At 41.4% G+C, this 24,166-nt stretch overlaps 1 protein-coding gene across 1 annotated transcript; it reads left to right on the top strand.

The window, feature by feature from the left end:
* Positions 1-12,324: 12,324 nt before the first annotated feature.
* BMP10 (bone morphogenetic protein 10) lies at positions 12,325-22,318 on the top strand. Its single transcript, XM_036334287.1, has 2 exons — positions 12,325-12,760; positions 17,825-22,318. Exons 1-2 carry the CDS (start codon positions 12,427-12,429, stop codon positions 18,763-18,765), a joined length of 1,275 nt encoding a protein of 424 aa, XP_036190180.1. The 5' UTR covers positions 12,325-12,426; the 3' UTR covers positions 18,766-22,318.
* Positions 22,319-24,166: the final 1,848 nt, after the last annotated feature.

A 24,166-nucleotide genomic window follows, 5' to 3' on the forward strand; every position in this document is an offset into this window, starting at 1 on the left:
ACTTCAATATTGCTGAAATTCCAAGTAGAGTTCACTTTAATAATTAGGAAATGGCTTTAGTCCTACTTGTATCGACTGGTTAAGATTCTCTAGGGGTTGCCTAAAATTTGTTATATTTTACCAAACTTTATGAAGGGAAAATTATATTTTTTTGTGACATTTATTGGTGCTGGGATATATGGATTGAGTTGTACTGCTCACTAAGTCAAAATTTTGGAAACTAGAATGCATTATACCTAAATAACATATTGCTGCTATGAAAACACTACACATGCGCTGGCCAGGTTGGCTCAGTTGGTTGAGCATTGGCCCGTGCACCGAAAGGTCACAGGTTTGGTTCCCAGTCAGGGCACATGCCTGGGTGTGGGCTTGATCCTCCATCAGGGCACGCAGGAGGCAGCCACTGATGTTTGTCACATCAACATTTCTCTTCTTTTCTTTTTAAAAAAGTCAAGAAAACATGGTTGTTTAAAAACACACACACACACACACAAATGCTACACATAATTTTTCTCCTGAACTTCAGTTTCAGCATTTTCAGCTATTTCCCTGACATGTTGACTTTGCTGCTCCCTTTTCAGTTCGAGTGTGCTAAACTAAAAACAAAAACCACCTCTAAGGCCACCAATTTTCCAATTTTTTATATTTTAAATGAAAAGTAAGTGAAAAGTCATTTTTAAAATATGTTCCTGACCAGACGTCTCACTTTTCTCTCAGCTGCTTAGACTCTGAAGTTAGAATTCCTGGGTTTAAATTTTAGTTCTACTACTTATTACACAATCGGCAATAGGCATATTATTTTACTTCTTTGAATCCCAGTTTCCTGAAGTGCACAAAAGTGCCTACCTCATGGAATTGTGAGAATTAAAAGGGATCACTCCTGGAAATAAAGTACTGCATTGTCAATCACAGAGGGTACTCAGCATTTGCTGTTATTATTATTGTTATCATCATCATTATTATTATTACATCTACCTCATTCTTGTTCTCATCTTACCCATCAGATAATTTTGCCTCTTACTTCCCAGAGGAAATTGAGGCTATTAGGTATGAAGTACCTCAACTTCTCCTACCACCTCAATTATGGCTGTATTTCCACCCATCTTTTTCTTTCTCCCTTCCTTATAGGCAAAGCTGTTCCCTTTTCTATGCCTTTTCCTTCTCCTCCCAGCTGTGATCTCTCTGACACCCACTTATTTCATCAAATCAACTCCCCTTGGGAATGTGCAATGGTGTTGAAGTGAATGACTGGCTTTAGAACTGTCAATCTTGGCTCTTCTTCCTGGCTCTCTGTCTAGCATCCTCATCTGTGGAATGGAGATGATGATAGCACCTAGGTCATAGACTTTGGAGGAGAATTGGATGAGACAATAATCAGAAATCATGGGGCCCAGTGCCTGGCACAGAGTAAGACCTGAATAAATGGTAGCTTTTTATTGTTATTGTTGTGTCTGTTGGAGTTGCCAGAGCAGTGCCTGTCTTTGCAGCCTAGTGCCACTGTGCATTACACAGTGTAGGTGCTTAATAAACATTTGTTCTAGTGGTGGTGGTGAATGATGAATTATTAGCCATGATAAGTTGCCTCTGGCTGGGGCTCAAGATTCTTAATTTCTCAAAGAGCTGGCTGATATCACCACCACAAGTTCCAGAGAGCAACATTTATGAAGCAGGGACACGCTCCAGGCAGAATAATTTTATTTCTATGAGGATTTTCTCCAAAACCTAATGTAGTCTCCTGATGAACCGGACTGGACCAGGCAGAGGAACACTTTTATTCTGACCTTAAGAAGGTTCAAAGTTTAGAACCCAAGGGCAGAAGCAGTGTCCTTGTCTCAACCCAGATAAGAAAAAAACCACATGCCCAGTCCATGGCTCAGTGGTTAAGCGTGGATCTATGAACCAGAAGGTCATGGTTTGGTTCCTGGGGGTGTGCAGGAGGCAGTCTATCAATGGTTCTTTCTCATCATTGGTGTTCCTATCTCTCTCTCCCTCTCCCTTCCTCTCTGAAATAAATTAAAAATATGTTTTAAAAAACCCAAACACCAAACCAAATCAAAACAAAACAACTGTATAGAAAACACAGCTAAAAAAGAAGGGGCCCAGAGACCTCTTCACCCAGAAGGCCTAGAGAAGGAGATGGTGGGTTGGAAAGGATATGTCCTCCTAACTTAATGATGCCCAGATCTTTCTTGTCTCATCAGCCACTTGGAGGACCAGGATTCTCATGAATTAAGCCCTGGCTAATATTCCCAAAATACTTAATCCACAGAGAAATAGCCAGTGGGATCTCAATATTTTTAAAATGATCCCTGAGGAAGAGGAGTAGGTGGCTCTGATGTGGGACAGAAGGTGAATGGCAAGAGGCAAGATATGGAAGTGCATTTAAGGATTAAAATGCACCAGCAATTTGAGGAATATTGGGACATTAGGCAGGTTAGTATCCTTAATTTATATATAAGTTCCTTTGAACATCTTTATGCTTACCTCTCTGTATAGTGCTGCATAAAGCCCAATGCAGATAAATATGTAATAATATTCATCACCAATGTACTCTATTGTTTATTGATTCATTGAGCATGTACTGTGTGCCAAGATTCCAGGAATAAATTAATGAAATACAGTTTCCACTCTCAAGTTGTCCATGTATTCAAGAAGACAGGCATTCTAACCTTATCTCAGGGAAGCTGATACAACTCACAAGTATGTCAACCATGCAACAGATCATGACCATTTCTGTGCCTGGAATAACAGTTTGGGGATGCATATTTTAAAATTCTTTTGATCACAAATTTGGTCAGTTGGCTTTCTTACAGAGTTCACTTGGGTGAATTATCTTAGCTAAGCCAATGTTTGCTGTGTGTGTGGCAAGAGTGGCAGAATCAGGCAAGAGTTTTTAGAATCTCCTTAAAACAAGTCTTAACATTTTTCTATTATTCAGCTACCCAAACTTCATTGGGTTGTCTGTTTGGCTACTTAAAGAATTCTAATGTTATTCTCAACTAGAATTCCTTCTACATTTTGTTATCCATCCCAACTGTACAAAATCCCCAGAGATAATTAACCCATGAATCCTAAACACAAAACCTTGATAGATAATTCTCTAATAACAATTTTGGTGGGCATGTGAAGGATATACATGGCTTTAGTCCCTTGGACTTCCACACAATGTGAATTACATCAGAACAAGCTTAATTGAGGGCCCTTATCTAAAATGCACTCTGTCATTTCCCAGTTATATATTCACATTGGTTTGTAAGAATTGCTGTCTTATGACCATCATATGATTACATTGCAACTTGACCTTTTTCCATTGATGGGAAGAAAGAAAAAAATATTTTCTTGGGAGGTAACAGCCTTTTAAGGCAGAATTGGCCACCCCTTTCTGTTTAGAAGCCAGAAAATTGTTTCTGTAAATAGATCTGCTATTTCCACGTTGCCTAAAGCCAAAGATCACCCATGCTTTCCTTTTCTCTTTGTTCTATGCATGGCATTTAATGAAGATGGGTTACATGTAGACTCTGATTTCACCAAGAAATGTGTGATGTTCAGCAACAGTTCTGTCACAACACACTCAGGCTATCACTGACACGGAAGGCCTTCTCCAAGAAGCCCTTCTGGCAGGCAACCTTCAGAACTTGTCAAGTGAAAGTAGTCAGAAAAGTGGCTGCCCACTGATAAGGCGGGTCTCAGTTATTTCTCTCTCCTTCCTCCTCTCTTCCTGCAGCTCTCTGAGGCCAGCCGGGTTGACCTCCAATATTCCTTCCAACTTCAAGAGTCAACGGTTCTAAGTGACATGATATGCCTCAGTGGATCATGAAGCTGGGGAGCAAGGGGTTACATTTGTAATGTTCTGTATGGTTATACAATCTCAGACCGTGACACTGACATTCACAGATTGACATGACTGAAATGAATCCTGTCTTTTTTTTTTTTTTTTTTAATAAAACCATGTTTATTTTTATTCTAGGTATTCATCATCTTGTCATAGTCACCTTCCAAGTTCAATAATATCATGGGGGAGGGGGTTGGTTTGTCTTGACCTTGCAGCTCTAAGGAAGGTCCTGGTGGTGATCACTCAAAGAAGGAATGTGTGCTGTTCCTGCAAAGTGTATTCTACAGACAGGTGATCGTATTTTCTTAATGGAAAAAAGAAAGGGGGCTCATATTTTGCCTCTCCTTCCGGGGAAACAGGACAAAACATTTGAAATTGGAACTGTCCGAGGAAATTTAAAAATATTAGAGGATTCATTTGGCTTTCAGGGAAACCACATTAACAGCGAGTACAGACAAGTGTGTAATCATATAGTGAAAGTTTTCTGCCCTCCCTATCCACCCTTTCAGAGTCCAACTATGTGGACCAGTAAGTAACCTAACAAAGTCTGGTTGGACAATCGGAGGGAGCAGTGGCAAGACGGTGAGGATGCATCCAAATTCCCCAGCATGTGACATTGGGATGATCCATTTAACCGTTTAAACCACAGTTTCACCTGTAAAATGAGGAAACAAAATGCCACCTTGCATAGCAGAGATCGGGTAATGCATGGGAAATGGCTGACACTGGGGTTATTCCTTTTCCCACATGATCCTGCTTACAGGCTCCTCATAGAACTAGAGTCAAAACAATGGGAAATCTACTAGTTTCCTTCACTGAAAGATTGTTCTTACTCATGTCTCTTAGTTTTCCCTCTGAGCTGCTGTCCAGACCTGAGTGTCTTGTGAGGCATGAATGGCAGCTTATCTTGCTGAGAGTGTGGAATAAACCCTTAGCCAGTCTCTGGTGTTAAAGGGCTTGACTTATCGCAGTGTGGTGGCAGAGCGCCCTGGCTGGGTTTACATCTTTGTCTTTGCACTCGGCATGGTTGCTTAGCACAGCTGTCAAACACCTCGAGTGATTCTAAGAGCATGTTGATGGACAATCCATTCCACTCCTAGGATATCCCAGGTCAGTGGGCATTTTCATTTTTAGTATTTACTACTTAAGAAGGGCAAGCCAACAAAATTTTTGTTAGATTTAAAAAACGATGAAAATGGTATTTTAGATACAGATAATGTAATCTTCTGCAATGTGTAAAGCTACTTGCATCACTCTTTGAATAAATGTGTTTCTCAAAGGAGGGTACGTGCAACAAATTCCATTTAAAATGTAATGTGGGAACTCACTATTCCAAGGAAGAGTGAATTTTTTCTAAAGCTAATAATAATAATACTATTTTGCTACTTTGGAATTTTATAGATAATATCAGTTTACATACTTTTTAAAAATGTGGGTTGTCTTTTTCCTCCCACTTTTTTTTTTTTTTTTAGCAAAGGGGAATAGGATAATAATTTATCTACTTGTTATCTTCTAGGGTTGGAGATAGCATATGAGGCACTAGTTCTTAGGATGAAAGGAGTTCTGCTCCCAGGGCTTTCTCAAGGGTCTGTATATGACCAAGATAAAGGTTCAAAATTGTTTTTACATATTGAGCCCTTATATATTCTTTTGTCCAGAAGACTGCCTCATGCTGTGCCGCCAATCCCAGGAATGAATGGGGAGAGCAGCAGAAGAAAAAGAATCTCAGCCTCAATCAGAGTCCCTAAAGTCAACCAACACAGGTGTTGGCAAGGAAGTGAAACAGTAAAAAACTCCTGCTGGAAGGAAGTGAATTGGGAAGATCATTTGGGAAAACAATTTTGCATTAAGATTATTGATAACACACTGTATATAATGAGGGAAAAGAAACAATCCAAATGTCTATCAATGGTGTAATGAAAACAAATTTTTATATATTTCTAATACCAATAACTATGCAATAGTAAAAATCAATGAACTACAGCTACATGCATCAACATGTGTGCATCAAAACATTGTTTAGTGCAAAAAGCAAGAAAACATAGAACATGTTTTCATTTATATATAAATGAATGACCTCCTGGTTCATAGGTCAATGCTCAACCACAGAGCCACGCCAGCATTGACCTATGAACCAGGAGGTCACGGTTCAATTCCTGGTCAGGCCATATGCCCGGGTTGCAGGCTTAATCCCCAGTGTGGGGCATGCAGGAGGCAACCAATCAATGATTCCTCTCATCATTGATGTTTCTATCTTTCTCTCCCTCCCCCTGCCTCTCTGAAATCAATAAATAGGCAAAATTAAACTGTGTATTTTTAGGGATGTGTTCATATATAGTAAAATCGTAAAAATGTAACAGGTGATTAGCAGAAAATTGTCTAGTAGCTACCTCTGTTGGGGAAAAGGAGAAGAATTGGAAAGGGTTATATTGGAGGTTTTAAAGGTATTAGTCTTTTCTACATTTACAACTGGGTGGTAAGTATACAGTTGTGTTTGTTTTATCATTGCCTTCAAACATTTTTATATACTTTATATAAAAATTTTGTGCATATGGCACATTGCATAATAAAATTTTAGAAGAATCTTAAATTAACTCTTTGCAAATTTTTAGATGGATACCAGTAGTGTAAGGTGGCATATAAACTATATAGAGGATCTCAAAGAAATAAATACCTATAGAGAGGGTTTCAAAGAAATGCCTGCATACTTTAATAATGGATATTTATTTTAAGTGACAATTATGCTTTTATGGTATTACTATAAACAATCTAAAGATGAAAATATTTAATTGTTTGCAATCACATATTCCTTTAAAGACTGTTTATTAACTACTATGTGCCAAGCTCTAGGCACTTAGGCTATATCAATGAATAAAACAAAGATCCTTGCTATCAAGGAACGCATATTCTAGCTGGAGAGTGAGGGGAATGGCAGAGAGAGATGAACATAAAGCCAGGAGTGTGCCATATTAATAAACTAGTGGCCTGGTGCACAAAATTCATGCACATTAAAAGGGAATTTGCCAAAACCGGTTTGGCTCAGTGGATAGAGTGTTGGCCTGCGGACTGAAAGGTCCTGGGTTCAATTCCGGTCAAGGGCATGTACCTGGGTTGTGGGCACATCCCCAGTGGGAGATGTGCAGGAGGCAGCTGATCGGTGTTTCTCTCTCATCGATGTTTCTGACTCTCTATCTCTCTCCCTTCCTCTCTGTGAAAAATCAATAAAATATATTTAAAAAAATAAATAAATAAAAAATAAAAGGGAATTAATTACAGGAAATATTTTAATATTGCTATTTGCCTCCGGCCTGGTGCTGGGGCAGGGTGGGGGTGCAACATGGGGTCTCCTGGCCTGATGCTGGGGCGGGGGTGTGGCCTGAGTTCTCCCATCAAACCCCATTGGGCGGGAGGCATGGCCTGAGGTCCCCCATTAAGCCCTGCCAGGTGGAGGGTGTGGCCTAAGGTTCACCGTCAAGCCCCGTGGGGCAGGGGGAGTGGCCTGAGGTCCTTCACCCCAGCCAAGTGCCATGTAGCCTCAGGTCCCTGCTGTTACATAGTGACATTACGGGGTCCTGGCTAATTTGCATATTCCTCTATTATTATATAGGATTCTATCTTATGCTGGAAAGTGATGAGTAAAAGCTAGAGCAGGGTAGGTAGGTTCAGGGTTGCCTGATGGATTGCAATTTTGATTAGGGTGGTCACAGGGCAGGTTTCATTAAGGAGGTTAATTCTGAGTCAAGACTTGAAGAAGTTGAGATGGACCATGTGAATTATCAGTGAAAGACTGTTTCAGGAAGAGAGAACAGTTGAAGCAAAGGCCCAAAGTGGAGTGTTCAAGGAACAGGAAGGAGGCCATGGGGCTGGCATGGAGTTGACGTGTCAATGACATCAGAGAGGTAAAAGAGGGATCCCAGGGCTTTTGCAAGACTTTGTCTTTTTCTCTGAGTGATGATCTAATATCATATCAGCATCTGGTTGCCATGCTGAGAATAGACTGTTAGGAGGCAGGAGCAGGGGCAGGGGACCTGGTTAGTAACCTACTTCCTCAATTCAGACAAAAAGTAACACGGCACAAACTATTAGTTTCCATTTATTTCTGAGGCTAATGGCATTTTACAGAGAATAAATGTTATTTGACCACTCTGCTTTTTTTCTTCCTCCTACCCACTTGTCAAGTAAGCAAATATATTATGTTCTCAATCTTACAATATGTTGTCACTTGTATTTCAAATGTAAAAATCCAATGTCTTTACATTTCAATAGAATTGTTTTTCTTTACTACTTAAAAAATCCTCTTACAAGGTTATGGGGCATCCACTCAATGGAGTTAGGCAATTACTATGATTCATGGCTGTGAAGATTATATGGCAACATGAAACATCCTTAAGATGGAATATTCAGTGGGGGAAAAAAACCCACAAGAGGCAAAGTTGTGTATTTGTATAGTATGATTAGTAAAAAGATCCATCTCCTCCAAATTGGTCGAGCCCTTACTTACTCTTGGACCTCATTTCCTGTAACTCTCCCCTTTTCTGGATGTTCTATAACCATTCTGACCTTGGTGATGCTTAAGCCTTCCAAGCACACTGTCGCTGTCATTTCAGAGGTTGTTCTCTCTGCCTGCAATGCTCTTGGGCCCCCCGGGACCTCCCCAGCCTCCACCAGGGAGGCCTTCTTTGGCCTTGACAGTGAAATAGCAAACCCTCCCCTTGGCACTTCCTATCCTCTTACGTGGGTCTGTGCTTTCCATTGTACTTATTTTATTTGTATATTTATTATCTCTCTCCCTCCAACTGGAAAGTAAATTTCACAAGGTCAACAGTTTGGTCTATTTTCTTCAGGTTTTGGTTTTGAACAGTACCTGACACAGAGAAATCTTGTTGAATTAAATACTCTTACAAAACCTCAAATATTTTTGTTGCTAACTTGATTATTGATGGCAATTCACATTAAAGGCCCTCTGGGACAGTGAAGGGATTAAATGGAAGGTTATGGAAGGAGGGTGCTTAGGACTATTTAAAGCACATCATTGAAGGAGTTTTGAGTTGAGTTGAATTGAGTTGAGTTGACATGGCCTCTGTGTGTTGCTGTGTGAGAACCATATGGCAGACTGCTAAGCCTTGGGTAAGCAGCAATCTAAAGGCTGAGGGGTAACTAGAGACAAGGAAACATTTCTCCCATTGAAATGTAGACTCTGGAAACTGGAGTTGGTGAGAAATGCCATTGCCAAGGCAACTTCTAACCCTCGAAAAAGGTGATGGGATAGATGGTATCAGAGAAGAGCAGAGCTCCCTGACCCATCCTAGGGACAACCCCACCCCCACCCCCAATGGCTTCCTAGGTCTGGATTCAGTGGGCAAAATCTGGACTGAAGAATGAGAGGACATCCAGACAGCCGTCAAGGGAATAAATCAGTGTAGACCATCTGTCCTTATATTGAATTTGCAAATTCTAATGCCCATAGCTTATAGAGCTCCAGCTTGGGAATTTTAGGCTGAACTTACAGTCACCTGTAATACATAGCACAACAGTCCTGGGTAGTGCTAAACTATTCAAATATTGCCATGCAAGTGGTAAGTAGCTGCTGCCTGAGCCCATCCCCCAGCATCCCATCTCCTCAGGATCCAAAGCTCAAGAAGGAAGTGTAGGGCCTCTGGGGTCCTGCTCTGGCACTACAGCTGGAATCTGTTGTGATTGGCTGGGGCCTGGTATATAGCTTGCTAAATATTTTATCACACTTGGTTTGAGAAGGTATACCCCAAAGACCTGAAGATTACTGAGTAGGTAGCAAGAGTAGTGTAATGCTTCCGAAATGGGGTCCAAGGTGGAGGGTTCCAAGAACCTGGAGTCATGCATGTTCAGAAACCTCCTAACTTCATTGACCTCTAGTCAGTCAGGAGAACTTTATCAGTAACATTTATCAGGGTCTGTGCTTTACTTACAGGAAACATCAGAATTCACAGAGGTATAGTCCAGGGATCGCACCTTGTCTGGACCACAGATCCCCTTAGAGGCCAGTGAAATTCAGTTTTAATCCTTCAAATTTGTACAGTTATTGAAACTAGTCTTAAATCTTTGAGATTGGGAAGTGTAGTAGGATGCAAAATAATGATATCATTGCAAAGTAATAGTTGGTGTTCAGAAAAATCGAGCTAGGGGAAGGAATGTGGAGATATTTGAACCTTTTAGAATCACCAGGGAAAGCTTCTACAGAAAATCATAGGGGTAATGAGATTCTGCAGTTAAATTATAAGCTATCCCAGGCCTAGAAAAGGGAAGAAAGTTATACCCCCTTCCTCTGTGTATGAAACCCAATCTCCCTCCTCATCTACCCCCGCAGACGTGTGGGGCTTGAGGACACTGCAGTTAAGGAAGCCATAGGCATTAAGATGTGGTTATAGACATTTTCCTATTCTACCCTTCGAACAGCCCCAAATATAAACATTTATGATTCGGAAACTGGTCCCAATATTAAACCCCATAGTCACTCTGGCACGGAGTACAAGATGGCGAGTGACGGCTCAGTTGCACGTCTTACCCCTGAGGATGGAAAGAACTAGAACTCTGCAAGGTGGGATGCCTGTCTCTCCTCCTGACCTTTGAAACGGTGCACCCGGGTTGTAAGTGCCGCCACTTACCCTGCTGTCCTGTGGCAGTTACACGCACATGCCTGCCGTTCAGAGATCTGGAGTGTGCGTTGACATGTGTGTGTGAAGATAAACGGGGCTTGTTTTGATGTGGGATATGATACAGGAGCCCTGCTGGCATGCTGCCAGAAAACTCGTGTTAAAACGAACCACCCGCAGGACGCGGTCCGGCCCCCGGATCACCCACTAGCGGACCTGGTCAGGGTGTGATCTATTTTCAGTCTCTGGTCACCTTTTTAATGTAGGAGCAGAAGCTTCCGCTGAAATGGAGCAATGAAGCAAAATCAACGATTACTAAACAAATGGACAATTTTGAGGAAAGGTGTTGTTTTTTTTTCTTTAAAAGTCTGTTCTTCTTAAGGTAATTTTTTAAAATGCTGTAAAATTTTGCATTTTAGGAGAGGAAAAAAAATCAAAAAGATGATTATTAACCTTGGGAGCCTCAAGGAAGTAAAAGGTGAAGCTTCTGTAGCTAACCTATTGGAGTAAATGCAGGAAAATTTTACTCAGAACCTAAGAGTAGTTCAATGTACCCAATATCTAGACACAGCCCTCTCAGCACAGTGCCAGGGCACCTGAATCATCACACGGGGAATGAGTGTCAGCCAGGGAGACACCACCAGTCTCGCTGCCTCAGGGCAAAAGCCCCACCCACCCACCCCAGCCCAACAATCCTGACCGGCCAGTGCTGCTACTACCACTAATTGGGGTTGGAAAGTAAGATGAACTTGCTTTCTCTTTCCAGTCAATGTCACCATGGTTTTTCGGACCAAGGCATTTGTCATTTTTCATTTGCCTAATGATGTTATGCATCAAGCTTTTACTAGAGCCACTTGATGATCGTTTTGACTGAGCCATCAAGGTAGATTTGTTAGGGATTTTGGTGATCTTAATAATTCATTGCATGGGTGAAGGACTTGCAAATTGTTGCCTGCCTCCTGACTATGAACTCCCTGGGGAAGAGCTGGGCTGGGGCTAGTTAGCCTTTCAGCATCGCTGCTCATGCCCCAGTCTAGGGAGACACTGATTCAAAAGTCAGATTGTCTCCCTTTTTTTTTTTTTTTTTTTTACAAGAGTCTGACTGCCTGGGTTCAAGTCCTGGCTCTAAGACTTTGTAGCTTTGTGACCTCTGGCAAGCTATTGAACGGCGGTGACCCATATGTGTGATGGGGATGATAATAAAGTTATTACGGGGAGCACTTTAGGTGACATGCAAAGCACTTAGAGCAATGCCTGTTTGTAGGAAAGCACCTAATACATTTTGATTGCTTTTATAATGAAGCACTCTCCTTATTTTTCAAAGCCATTTTAGCCAGATCAAATCTGTACGAAAAAAGACTATTGACTCTAAAGTTTATATAAACTCACTTATATCTATTAATTTAACTTGAAGATTTTGGACATTTGGTCTTTCTTCGAAAATATGTACATGAAGATGGAAGCCCCATTACTCTAATTAATAGATGCCGCCATTGATGTGTATCGTGTTGATTCTTAATATTTGTTACATGCATGTGTGAAACTGAACCGCTTAAAAGCAGAATTTAGGCATTCCTGCCAAAAGGAAGTGAATTGAAAGGAAGAGAAGCAGGGCCTTTGCAAGGAGAAAATTGTCCTATCTCTCAGCCAGTGTCAGAATGTGGAAATGTTTACAAAATGCTCATTAAAAGAAAAAGGGATTGCAAGATAGAAACAAAATCTGGTGCACAAGTTTACACTAGCGAGATAAGAAAGGCTAGGCCCCTATAGGGTATTTTGTTATCCAATTACTGCAACCTGACTTTTGGGGGAAGAGGAAGAATGGTAGGGGGAGGGAGAGAGAGGAAGAGTTTCCAAACTTGTCTCCAGTGACAGGAGACATTGACGCTCAGTGAGATAAAACTGCCACTTAGAGCCCAGGGGAGCTAAACCTTCCTGGGTTGGCCTGGGGGCTTGAGCAGAGTCATGGATTCTCTGGCCCTGCAGCTGTGCGCTCTCCTCTGCCTGGCAGCTCACTCTGCTTCTGGAAGCCCCATCATGAGCCTGGAGCAGTCGCCTCTGGAAGAAGACATGCCCCTCTTCGATGATGTCTTCTCGGAGCAAGATGGTGTTGACTTTGACACACTGCTGCAGAGCATGAAGAATGAGTTTCTCAAAACGTTGAACCTGTCTGACATCCCCATGCAGGACTCCGCCAAGGTGGACCCGCCAGAGTACATGTTGGAACTCTACAACAAGTTTGCCACAGACCGCACTTCCATGCCATCTGCCAACATCATCAGGAGTTTCAAAAATGAAGGTAAGTTTACATTCTATCGATGACATTTGGCTTGGATCTTTTTCAAGGAGTGATAAATTCCTAATGCATGATATAGCGAATAAGAGTGAATACAGACATACAGACCTACAAAGCAATACACATTATGGGCTATATCATTTTAATGCTTATTTTCCAAATGGTATTGAAAGGTACTAAAGAATATCTTTTAATTCAAAGTTATAAAGTCTCTACCATTTTGACATTATAATGGGATCTTTAAAAATGTTTAAATTTTGACAGCAAGTAATACAAAAAGTTAATGTTGGCCTACTACTGTACCGCTGTCGGTCACTTTTCAGATAGGCCTCTGTTTCCACTTGGCTTTTGATTGATTACAAAGTTTGTCAACTTCTATTTTGATTAAAAATGATGAAAATAGACAAAAACCAGAAAGTTGTGATTTGTATTTTGCTCAAGCTTTGGATGAGTTTCCCTTTTGTGGCCTTATTTAAAAGATGCTCAAACAGGATGGAAGCTTATATTTTAGAGAGTTTTCCTACAGTTTTGTTGCATTTGATGTGACATGTATATCCTTGAAACACTGTATATAGTTTCTAGGAAGTGTGCACGGACCAGTTAATGACCCAACTTATATCTGTGCCTTTATGAAGAGTGAGGCACAAGCTTTACATATCAGTGGAAAGATGTGTTTTCTCCTCCCAGATCTTTATTCAGTAACTAAATCTAATGACCTTGGAAGTTAATCCTTTGTTTATTATGGTGTTAGCTGGCCCCTCCAAAAATCTAATATCTATGGCAAAAACGGTGGGTCCAAAGAAACTAATTCTTTAATATTTACCAGTTATGCTTTTGTAGACACTAGCCAGGTGAAAAATAGGGTTTAGATCGATTTTGGCCAGACTGTCTCAAAAGGAGAAAGGTGGTGTCAAAGAAATAGCTCAGAGATTTGGAATTTTGAGAACAGGTTGATTTAGTAGTTGTAGATAATGCGTTTTATTTCTCTGAACCTCAATTTCTTCATCTGTATATTGGGGATACAATACAATAGAGTGATTCAAAAGAGGTTCTGAATAAGAAACATTCCATTTCCTAGGAAGTGTTGAAGAAACATTAGTTATTCCTGATGAATTCCCTAAATTCTAGGCATTACAGAAAATGTTGAGTAGGTATTGCTTAGTCCTGGAGATACCGTTTGCCTTAAAAATTTAGTTGCCAGACCAAAATTTATAATATTTAGTAACATATTGGAACTGGTATTTTGTAACACAATGGAAATGGCAAAGCTGAAATTACAGATTCCTTTGGAGGTGAGTCTGAATTGCAAGTGAACAGTCTTCTTCCACGGGAGTCCTTCCTCCTTAGTCTTTCTGTGCGCTGAACCCTAAGTGTCTGGCTCAGAGCCACTCCCGTCCTCCAGGGAAATTGGGGTTTCTCAGTTTTCACTTCTCCCCTGGAGGATGTGGATGATCCAGGTCAGGAAGCAACATTTACAGTTTCTCATTACTAGAGATCAGCAAGGGTAGGGTCCTCCCTCCATGGACAACTCAGCCTGCAGCTCCGCCAGTCTGTGGGTGGGAACACAAAGTCCCCAGGACAGGAATGCTGCACTGGGCTCGCCCTGTTGGCTGCTATTGTCTCTCTTTGACTCTTTGGGTCTGCTCAGTGCAGCTTTAAGGAGACAAAGACCAACAAAACAAAACAAAACAAAACAAATCCCCCAATCCCTCCAAATCTAACTAATCAAGGGGAAACAATTGCCACCTCGAAGGTGGAAAAAGCATGACCAATATTCCTATCAAAGCTCTGACTGCATCTTGTCATCTGGGGGAAGTCAGTTCTCTGCTCTGAGGCTCAGTTTCGTCTGATGTAAAATGCACACAGTAGCAATACCTGCATTGGAAGGACATTGTAAGAGCTAAATAAAACAACGTTTACAGAGCACCTGGCACATGACATTTGCTTAGAAATGTAACTCCTCCACCTATTACCTACTATATTTGCAAATGCACAGTGAATTTATTTTTAAACATCTTTATTGAAGTACTAGAGGCCTGATGCACCAAATTGACGCAAGGGCCTTGGCCCTGGCCCCCACCCTCCTCCACCTCGGCCGGGGGCCTCTGCTGCCTCTGCTGCCCCTGCCTGCTGCGGCTTTGTCCGGAAGGAAGGACATCCAGAGGACATCCGGTCTAATTAGCATATTATGCTTTTATTATTATAGATAACTGACATACAATAAACTGCACGTATTTATAGTGTATAATTTGATAGCCTTTGACATAAGTAAACAGCCATTGAAACCATCACTACAATCACAATAGTGAACATATTCATGATCACCAAGTTTCCCAGTGTTCCCTTGTAATCCTTTCCTCTCACTAGAGTGAGCTTTTATTCTGCACTTTTCTCATGGGTCAAGCAACCAGTCCACTCCCCTATTTTTGGTCTTCACATGTTCCCTGCCCAAGGTGAGCTGTCTCCACCATTCTTATAAGGAGGGGGCAACTCCCAAGCTACTTGATATATTAAGGACATATGTTACACTTATAAATCAATGTGGTCTGATGCCTGGGATCATCAATTAATCAATATGTTTAAAGTGCTGCCTCAAAGGTAATCTTGCAGATTAAAGGCATAGAAAGGAATTTAAGATGTGGTACTTGCCAGCATGATGACAGTCTAGTTGGGAAGATCCATTCATGAAGAGACAACTGAAATACAAGGATGTACATGGCAAAGGTAAAAGGAGAGATAGAGAGTAAGTACTCAAGCGATTCAGAAGGGAGTGAATATCCAGGTGGAAGGTTAAGGAAGGGAAGGTTCCACAGGGAGGAGTCACAGCTAGGTAGTTGGAAATGAGGGAATAGGGCTTTCCAAAGGTCAGAAGAACCAATCCCAAGGTGAAACATATAATAAAGCAAAGGGGTGTTTTCACAAGTGATGAAGATATCAGTCTATTTTAAACAGGGTTTACAACTTATTTCATCTTTCAACAAAGATCAATGGAGCAATTGCAATGTTTCATGCACTGGCGAGGATGAATAGGAGTAAAGACTGGTTTAAGAAGTTAAAACCTGGTTATAGCTGTTTTGAGAGCCATGCTAGAAAGTTGAAATGCATCCCATTGACCAATATTTTCTACTGGCAGTATATGAGATAATTTTAGGTCAAATCTAGAGGAAGCTGTAAATCATGTGAAATAATTGTACACTTTTACTATTGTAAATTAGAAAAAATCCACATATCACCTCAAACCCCTCATTTCATAAATGCTGTTGCTTAAGAAAAGTCTAAAAGAGGTTGAAAGTATAAAATAATCAGATCAAGTTAAATAAAAATATTAAATTCATGAATGGGGTACAGAGTTGGGAAAATGCTGCCAAAGGTGATAGAGAATCCCTCAGTTGATGGTGCTTATCATCTTCAGTGTCATGGAACCCTTTGCTTGATGACAAATGCCCTCAGGAATTCCTTTTAGGCATGTATTATCTGGGGCAAGACTACAGGAGCTGTTGGACTCCTATAAAATTCTTAGAAAGTCAACATGATGATATTTGGAGGTGTGTTTCTAAGATAAAAGGACCTTTAAAATTTTATTTCATAAATATTCTTGAATGATTTGTATGTGCCAAACTCCATGCCAGGTGCTAAGGGTATAAGACTAAGTCAACCAATTTATCCCGAAGGTTCATTTCCCCTATTTCTCTTAGTCAAGGACTGCATACCCCAAATCAACTGCTGTGACCCTCCTGGTATTTAGCTATCTTCTTGACCTTGTCAGGCTTTGGTGTCTAGAGCAGGGATCAGCAAACTTTTTCTATCAAGGGCCATACAAATAGTACATATTCTAGGTTTTATGAAACACTAGGGGCCCAGTGCATGAATTCATGCACGAGTGGGGTCCCTCAGCCTGGCCTGCAGGATTGGGCTGCAACCAGCTCTCCAACATCCCCTGAGGGGTTCCCAGATTGTAAGAGGGTGCAGGCCAGGCCAAAGGACCCCACCGGTGCATGATTGGGGCCAGGAGGGATGAGGGAGGTTGGCCAGCTGGGGAGGGACCACGGGAGGTCTCCAGGACGTGTCCAGCCAGTCTCACTCAGTCCCAATTGGCCAGACCCTAGCAGCAAGCTAACCTACCAGTCAGAGCATCTGCCCCCTGGTGGTCAGTGCACATGATAGTGAGCAGTTAACAGCCTTAGCATATCATTAGCATATTACGCTTTGATTGGTTGAACAGCTGACCAGACGACCGGACACTTAGCATATTAGGCTTTTATTATATAGGATTTTTCTCTCTTGGGACTATTTAGCTATGTCATTGTAGTGCAACCATCATCACAGACAATACAGAAAGAGTGGGTGAGGCTGTGTTCCAATAATACTTTACTTCCAAGACTGGTGACCCATGGAATATAGTTTACCAACCTCTGGTCTAGGTGGAGGTCTTTAGGAAGAACAGTGCCAGCCAGCTATGTGGGGACTCCACCCATTACATGCAAATATGACAAACCATGAGGCCTTCTGAAAAGTGTCAAGAAAAGACCAATTGCCCTGGTGGGATAGAGCATGGTCCTGATATACCAGGTTGAGGGTTCAGTCTCTGGTCAGGGCACATACAAGAGCCAATCAATAAATACATAAATAAGTGGAACACAAATCGAAGTCTCTCTCTATCTCTCAAAATCAATCAATCAATAAACTTTTTTTTTAAAAGAAAAGAACAACCATAACATGTTTCATTTGCTATCTCTTCACTGGTTAGAAAAATTGGGGACTTGCCCATACCAGTGCTATAATTCTGTGGCTGACAAGCTAGCAAGCAAGGCTGGGTAAGTTTTTCACAATTCATTAGACTGCCATTTTCCAGTTTAGTTTTGGCAGCTTAACTCAGTCTAATATTCTACCATTGACCTTGCAGTGTTTTCTGTGTCAGAGAATGCTAACATTGTGTTTGTTTTCATTTATATCCCCTTATTCTCTCTGAATCAAATTTCCTTCATAGACAAGCCTTCTTATGACATAAATAAGTGTCTGTTTTTCTCTGTGACATACTATAAATGTCACTTTTGTCTTTTTTTTTAGAGTTGTTTTCCCAACCAGCCAGTTTTAATGGGCTCAGAAAATACCCTCTCCTCTTCAATGTGTCCATCCCCCACCATGAAGAGGTCATCATGGCTGAACTTCGGTTGTACACACTGGTGCAAAGAGATCGCATGATATATGATGGAGTGGACCGGAAAATTACAATCTTTGAAGTACTTGAGAGCACAGAGGACAATGAGGGTGAAAGAAACATGTTGGTCTTGGTGTCAGAGGAGATCTATGGAACCAACAGTGAGTGGGAGACTTTTGACGTCACCAGTGCCATCAGACGTTGGCAAAAGTCAGGTTCATCCACCCACCAGCTGGAAGTCCACATTGAGAGCAGACACGACGAAACTGAGGGCACTGGCAGGGGACAACTGGAAATAGACACCAGCGCCCAGAATAAGCACGTCCCTTTGATTGTCGTGTTTTCTGATGACCAGAGCAGTGAGAAGGAAGAGAAAGAGGAACTGAGTGAAATGATCACCCATGAGCAACTTCTGGAGCTGGACAACCAGGGCCTGGATGGTTATTCCAGTGGTCCCGGGGAAGAGGCTCTGCTGCAGATGAGGTCAAACATCATCTATGACTCCACTGCCCGCATCAGAAGGAATGCCAAAGGAAACTACTGCAAGAGGACCCCGCTCTACATCGACTTCAAGGAGATTGGCTGGGACTCTTGGATCATCGCTCCGCCTGGATATGAAGCCTACGAGTGCCGTGGTGTTTGCAACTACCCCCTGGCAGAGCATCTCACACCCACAAAACATGCGATTATCCAGGCCTTGGTCCACCTCAAGAATTCCCAGAAGGCTTCCAAAGCCTGCTGTGTGCCCACCAAGCTGGAGCCCATCTCCATCCTCTATTTAGACAAAGGCGTTGTCACTTACAAGTTTAAATATGAAGGCATGGCTGTTTCTGAGTGTGGCTGCAGATAGAAGAGGATTAGTGTTGCTTATTTAATAACTGTATATGTGTATATTTTATGTGCTTATTTAATAAGATTATTTAATAAGGGTGTACAGATCATAGAGGTTTACTTAGGGAAATGGACAGGTTGTTTTGTTGTAAGAAATGCTTATTTTGTTATACAGTCTCATTCCTTCTGATCTGTGTTTCTCTGGATTTGCCATTTCCTGACAATGCCACCTCCAACAGCAAATGGCAAGATCATGCTATTTGTCTTCTATGTCAATTTGAAAACAACAATCCCTAAGCAGAGATATAGTGTCAAAAGATAGATTTATGTGTATGTATATGTGTACATATAAGCTTATAAAACTCTATTGGTTCTATAGAGGTAGATTAGGCTCATACGCATGCAAAACTCAATCAAATATGTATATATTAAAAGCCAATGGTATGCTCTCAGTCACCTCTTCTCTGAGTAGGAGTTATGTCAAGATAATTTGCACCAGGGATTTCACCATCCTAGGAAATATTACATTTCCTAAACATTATTGGGAATGTAGGTGGGCTTTCATCAGTTGAGCGTCTGCCATTACTCAGAACAGCAAGACCTGGTAAAGGATGTTGTATGTGCGAGGAGAGGGATTATTTGATGCAGAAACCAAATGGGTTCAAGAGGTAGTGGCTTTAAGGTGCACTAGCAAAGAATAAACCCATCGTGGCACCAATGTGCTCGAGGGAGCAGTGCCTGGTCAAGAAAGGAAAAAGTGGGGCTTCAGGATGACATCTGCTTCCGAGATAATAGGAAAGCAAGGCCAATGCTGGCCTTTACTGCTACAGAAGGTAGAGGAGGTGGGAGAGGGCACATAGGGGATGAGAGAAAAGGGATCTGGATGTTATCCTAGGATGTGTCTGTAAAATTATAAGCAGTTCTAATCAGAGAATTAAATTTTTTGGACAAAATAAAATTTTCAAAGAACAAGAGGGGAAAAACCAGAAGGGATCTGTCTGTTGGCCTCTTCACTTCTTAACACTTTTCTTCAATTCTTCGTATTTCTCCCTTGCCTCTGCACTTCTGCGTTTGTTTTGTCCACCCTTTTTCTTCCCTCTTTCTTCTTTGCCCCAGAGCCTCGTGTCTTTCTCCCATTCTTCTGTCCCTTGTCTTCACTCGCCTTCATTGCTCCAATGTGACCTGGAGGGACACCGGAAAGCATTTCTTTCAAGACGAGTGGAGTTAGTGCTCTAATTTCTAGTTTCCTCCCTGACATTTAATTTGATTTGCTTTTAACAATATCCTGTATGAATGTTTTTTCTTGAAGAATATTTAAGAATAAGGAAAAGAAAATGAGAGTCCAAATGGATTCACCTAAGTAAATGAATTAATACATAGACATACAAGCAGATGACTGAAAGCTAAGCCTGAATTTTGAAATCAGTTTGCCCATGGTAGAACCCTTATAGCTTCCCATTCTGCAGTCTTTCCACTTGGGAACTGGCCAGGACTAAGGACTGGGAAGTGTTCAGGACAGCAATGATCTGTCAGGCCTTGGTCCACCTTAAGATTATCCACCTCAAGTTTATGGGTCTGCCAGCAGTTGGTCAGTTGGAAGGACACCGAGACTCTGGCTGTGGTCTAAACCTTCCCACCCCCATGAGGGATCGTGGGCTTTGTGCAGGAGGAACCAGAGTAGTGCAGTTCTCAAGCTGTTCTGAGAGCTCCAGGAGGATAACACAGATGGTTCAAGCTAGAATCAGGAATGTGATTTCTAGTACGTTGTCCCCACTCACCCACTGAATGCTTCCCTAAGAAGTCTGCCATGTTTTATAACCTAGGAAACCATCAGCCTCCCTTTCACAAAACTCTTGGGGTTATAAACTCATATTGCACTAGAAAATAGAGGCAAGGGAAGTGATTTTAAAAGACATTTTGCCCAATTTGGACCTCAGCTCTGTACATCCAGATGCATAGATTCTGAGAGCAAACAGAGGGAAGATCTTGGGGGATTCATTGGCCTGAAAAAGTGGTATTCTGACTATCAGTGAGTATACAGTGAGTGACAATTTAAGATGGTCATGCAATTCAGATCCATTCATTTATGGAATAATCTCCATATACAATGGTACGTGTGTGTGTGTGTGTGTGTGTGTGTGTGTGTGTGTGTGTGTGTGTGGTGTATGTAACTGGCTTTGGATAGCCACACTCAGACCCCTCAGTGGGATGTGGTACATCCTTTACACCCATGGTACTCACTTTATACTCATGTACTCTACGGTACTTCTTATTCTTCTAACGGACACCGTAATAGACATACAGTAAAACCTCAGTTGAACAAGATAGTTCTAGTTAGAGAAAAATCAAGCAAAAATTTATGTCTACAATATTTAAGACAGTGGTGTGCTGGTAAATGCTTTACAGCCAGCAGTCCTGGGGTGAATTAGCCCTGACTTGTTAATTTCAATGGTGAAATACTTGCATGGCCTATTTCAATGCACTAAAGTGATGTCAACTGGCTTGCAAAATTCCTGAACTTAACAACTATTCTCAGGAGCCATGCTTGCTGGCTCTGGCACCCCACTGCTATCAGCACCTTGTTCATGCCTTCTGCCCACTTGCCAGGTTCCTAGAGAAATCTTGTTGCGGGCACTTATAGTCACTCTTCTATTAAAGATATGTGAAAATCTAGGCTGTCTGCAACTGGGCTGCACACCCAGCAGCTTCTTCTTTTCCCACAGCCCAGACATAAACATGCATTTTCCCGATTTTCTTCTTCCTTATGGAAAGAGGGTGCAGAAAGCCACATATTGGTTATTGAAATGTTGCTAGTGGCATTTTTTTTTTTTTTTTTTTTTTTTTTTGCTTTCTTCTCATCAGAGAATGAAAAGACATGACCCATAAACAGAGAGTCCTCCCAGCTCCCTTCAGGCCTCGTCAGCCTGCATGTCTCCGATGTTGCTGCACTAACATGAAGCCATAAAATTGTCAGAACCTTAGAGTTTTGTGAAGAGTTTTGTGAAAGTCGACCTCACTAACATCTTCTCAGATATAGACCTTGGCTATATCCCACGCCCTTCTTTTCTACAGGTTTATGGCCAAATTAACATCATTGAAGTTGACCAACCCAAATGACTCTTGAGGAGAAGTATAATGTAGAGACGTGGGAAGCCAACCACCAAAACATTCATGTAAAGGTTTCTAGGTGTCCTGCTATTTATTGATGGATATATTTATTTTTGTAATATAGTGTAGAATACCAAATATTTTATTTTTATGTTTGGGATTCCTTCTTGGGTAAAATAGTCTTCTATGCTTTTCAAGTAGTGTCTTCCCCAGAGTATGGCTCCTTTACAATATTTGGTCTGTATTTTTATCCTCTCTTTTTACATCAGAACTTCCTGTTAATTTAGGGAGCCTTGCTATAAGCTTGCCACCATCTGGTATATTTGTGTCTCGTAGGCATGCTGTGAGCCCCTTGGCAAATTGACTGATGTGCAAATAGTACAGTTTTAACTAAATGCTGTAGTTTTGACTGAAGTGTAGGTGTTCCAGAAAATATTTATCCAATAAATTGTCATGGCATTCCATGAGTTGACACTGTCATTTTTCCATCAGAGGCAAACATTGTCAGGCTGTGAGGGATTATGATTGCTGTTCAGTACTTAATTGGCACTTTTCATTCCCAAACAAGGTGCTTTTCTGCTGACCACATCCCTTGCTTTCACTAGCCCACCAGTTCAAAGACCCGGTTGGATAAATCCCTTTGTAATTGGATCAATTACTCTATACATGTAAAAAAAAAAAAAAAGTTCACTTATGGATTCCCAAAAGAGTCAGCCTCAAAGTGCCTAATTCTTTCCCTGTGTATAATTTTTTGCCTGAGGAACTAATGGTAAATACTGTTCCCAGGACTGTTGGTAATTGTTTTGGTATTCTTCAGAATCTAGATTCTTTAAGTAAAGATATTCTCAGAGAAAGAGATATTACATATTACTTCTTACTGGACTCCTCAACAGCCCACAAAACCCAGCAGGGTTGTGTCAAAACAATGTACAATTTGTCTGTCGTACAGAAGGGAAGCTGCCCTATTTAAGAATTGTGAATCTTCTCAGAAGGTCACCAGGGGTTGTACTTGGCCTTTAACTGTCTGGTGAAAAGGGGACATTACTGTGACTCTGTGCATTTTCCTGGCCCCAACAACCACATTTGATTTCACACATTAGATGGAAGGAAAGTAGATAATGCTGTGCAACAGCCACATAAAAGGGTGTTTCTGGGTGTGGAAATATATCCATAAGTTTATGACTCCATCAGGGAATGACTGTGTGTTGTGATCAGCATGCTTCTGTGCACATGAGGACTTATCCTGTGAGTGTCTGGCCTGATCCCAGTGAGGACGCCACATGCTCATGCCCACCCGCGAACTTCCACACAAGCGGGCAATTAGCTAATGCCACGATCACACCGAATCGGCTGAACCACAGTAATTTTCTTGTGTAAAATCTGTTTGTTATCCATGTCCAAATGTACGTAGAAATTGCTAGGCTAAAAGGAAGATGGGAAGAAATAGTTTACACCGTGTTTATAAATTAAATGTGTATATTCAGAGTTATCTTGTTAAATAAAATGGAAAAATTATTTTGATAATTATTTGAAACATTTTTCCTTGAGATGAAATCTGTTTTGCTCTCCTTCCCTACTTTTTTTCTGGTTTCCATTTCACAGTATATCCAGATGGAATAAAATTTCTTGCTAGATTAGTGGACTATGCCCTGAAGAAACTATAAATTGGTTTTAGCTTTTAAGTGATCTCGCCAGAGAGTGAGATTCTATCATGAATGGTCTTCCACTTCACACAACTGTCTGTAAAGCCCATGAATGCCAGACATACATCGCAAATGAAAGCATCTCCTCTTTGCCAACCACTCACTGAGAAATATTTCTTCTCTGAGTTTAGAACAAGTCAGACTAACGAGCAATTACTTTGGGGGAAATTTCCAGGCTAAATTTCACTGAAATTTGATTATTGAACCTCTTAGAATCTCAGGCTTAGATGGAACTTTTAAGTGATCTGCAAGCTCCATTCCCTCGGGCAGCTCAGTGAAAGCCCTTTCCATCTTTTCTGCAAATAGAAGTGAAGAGAAGGGAGTGCACTGCCTTTTTAAGGGCGCCGATCACATTTTCAGTTGTACTCAGTTTAACAAATAGTTTAGCTCATTATGCACACAAGTCACTGCAGGAGAGGCAAAGGTAAGCAGGAAGTTGTTAGCGTTCCCCTTATATGAAACTGAGGTCTCTCCGGGTGTCCCTCATACATTCCCATTCATAACACTTGAGACGGCCCATACATATCTAATCCACTTTCATGCCAGCCCCACGGTTTGCACATGCCCGGGTTGCAGGCTCCTGTCTTCCTGGATGCGTGGTCCCCATTT

This window comes from Myotis myotis, unplaced genomic scaffold (assembly GCF_014108235.1).
Source record: "Myotis myotis isolate mMyoMyo1 unplaced genomic scaffold, mMyoMyo1.p scaffold_m19_p_14, whole genome shotgun sequence".
NCBI classification, from domain to species: domain Eukaryota; kingdom Metazoa; phylum Chordata; class Mammalia; order Chiroptera; family Vespertilionidae; genus Myotis; species Myotis myotis.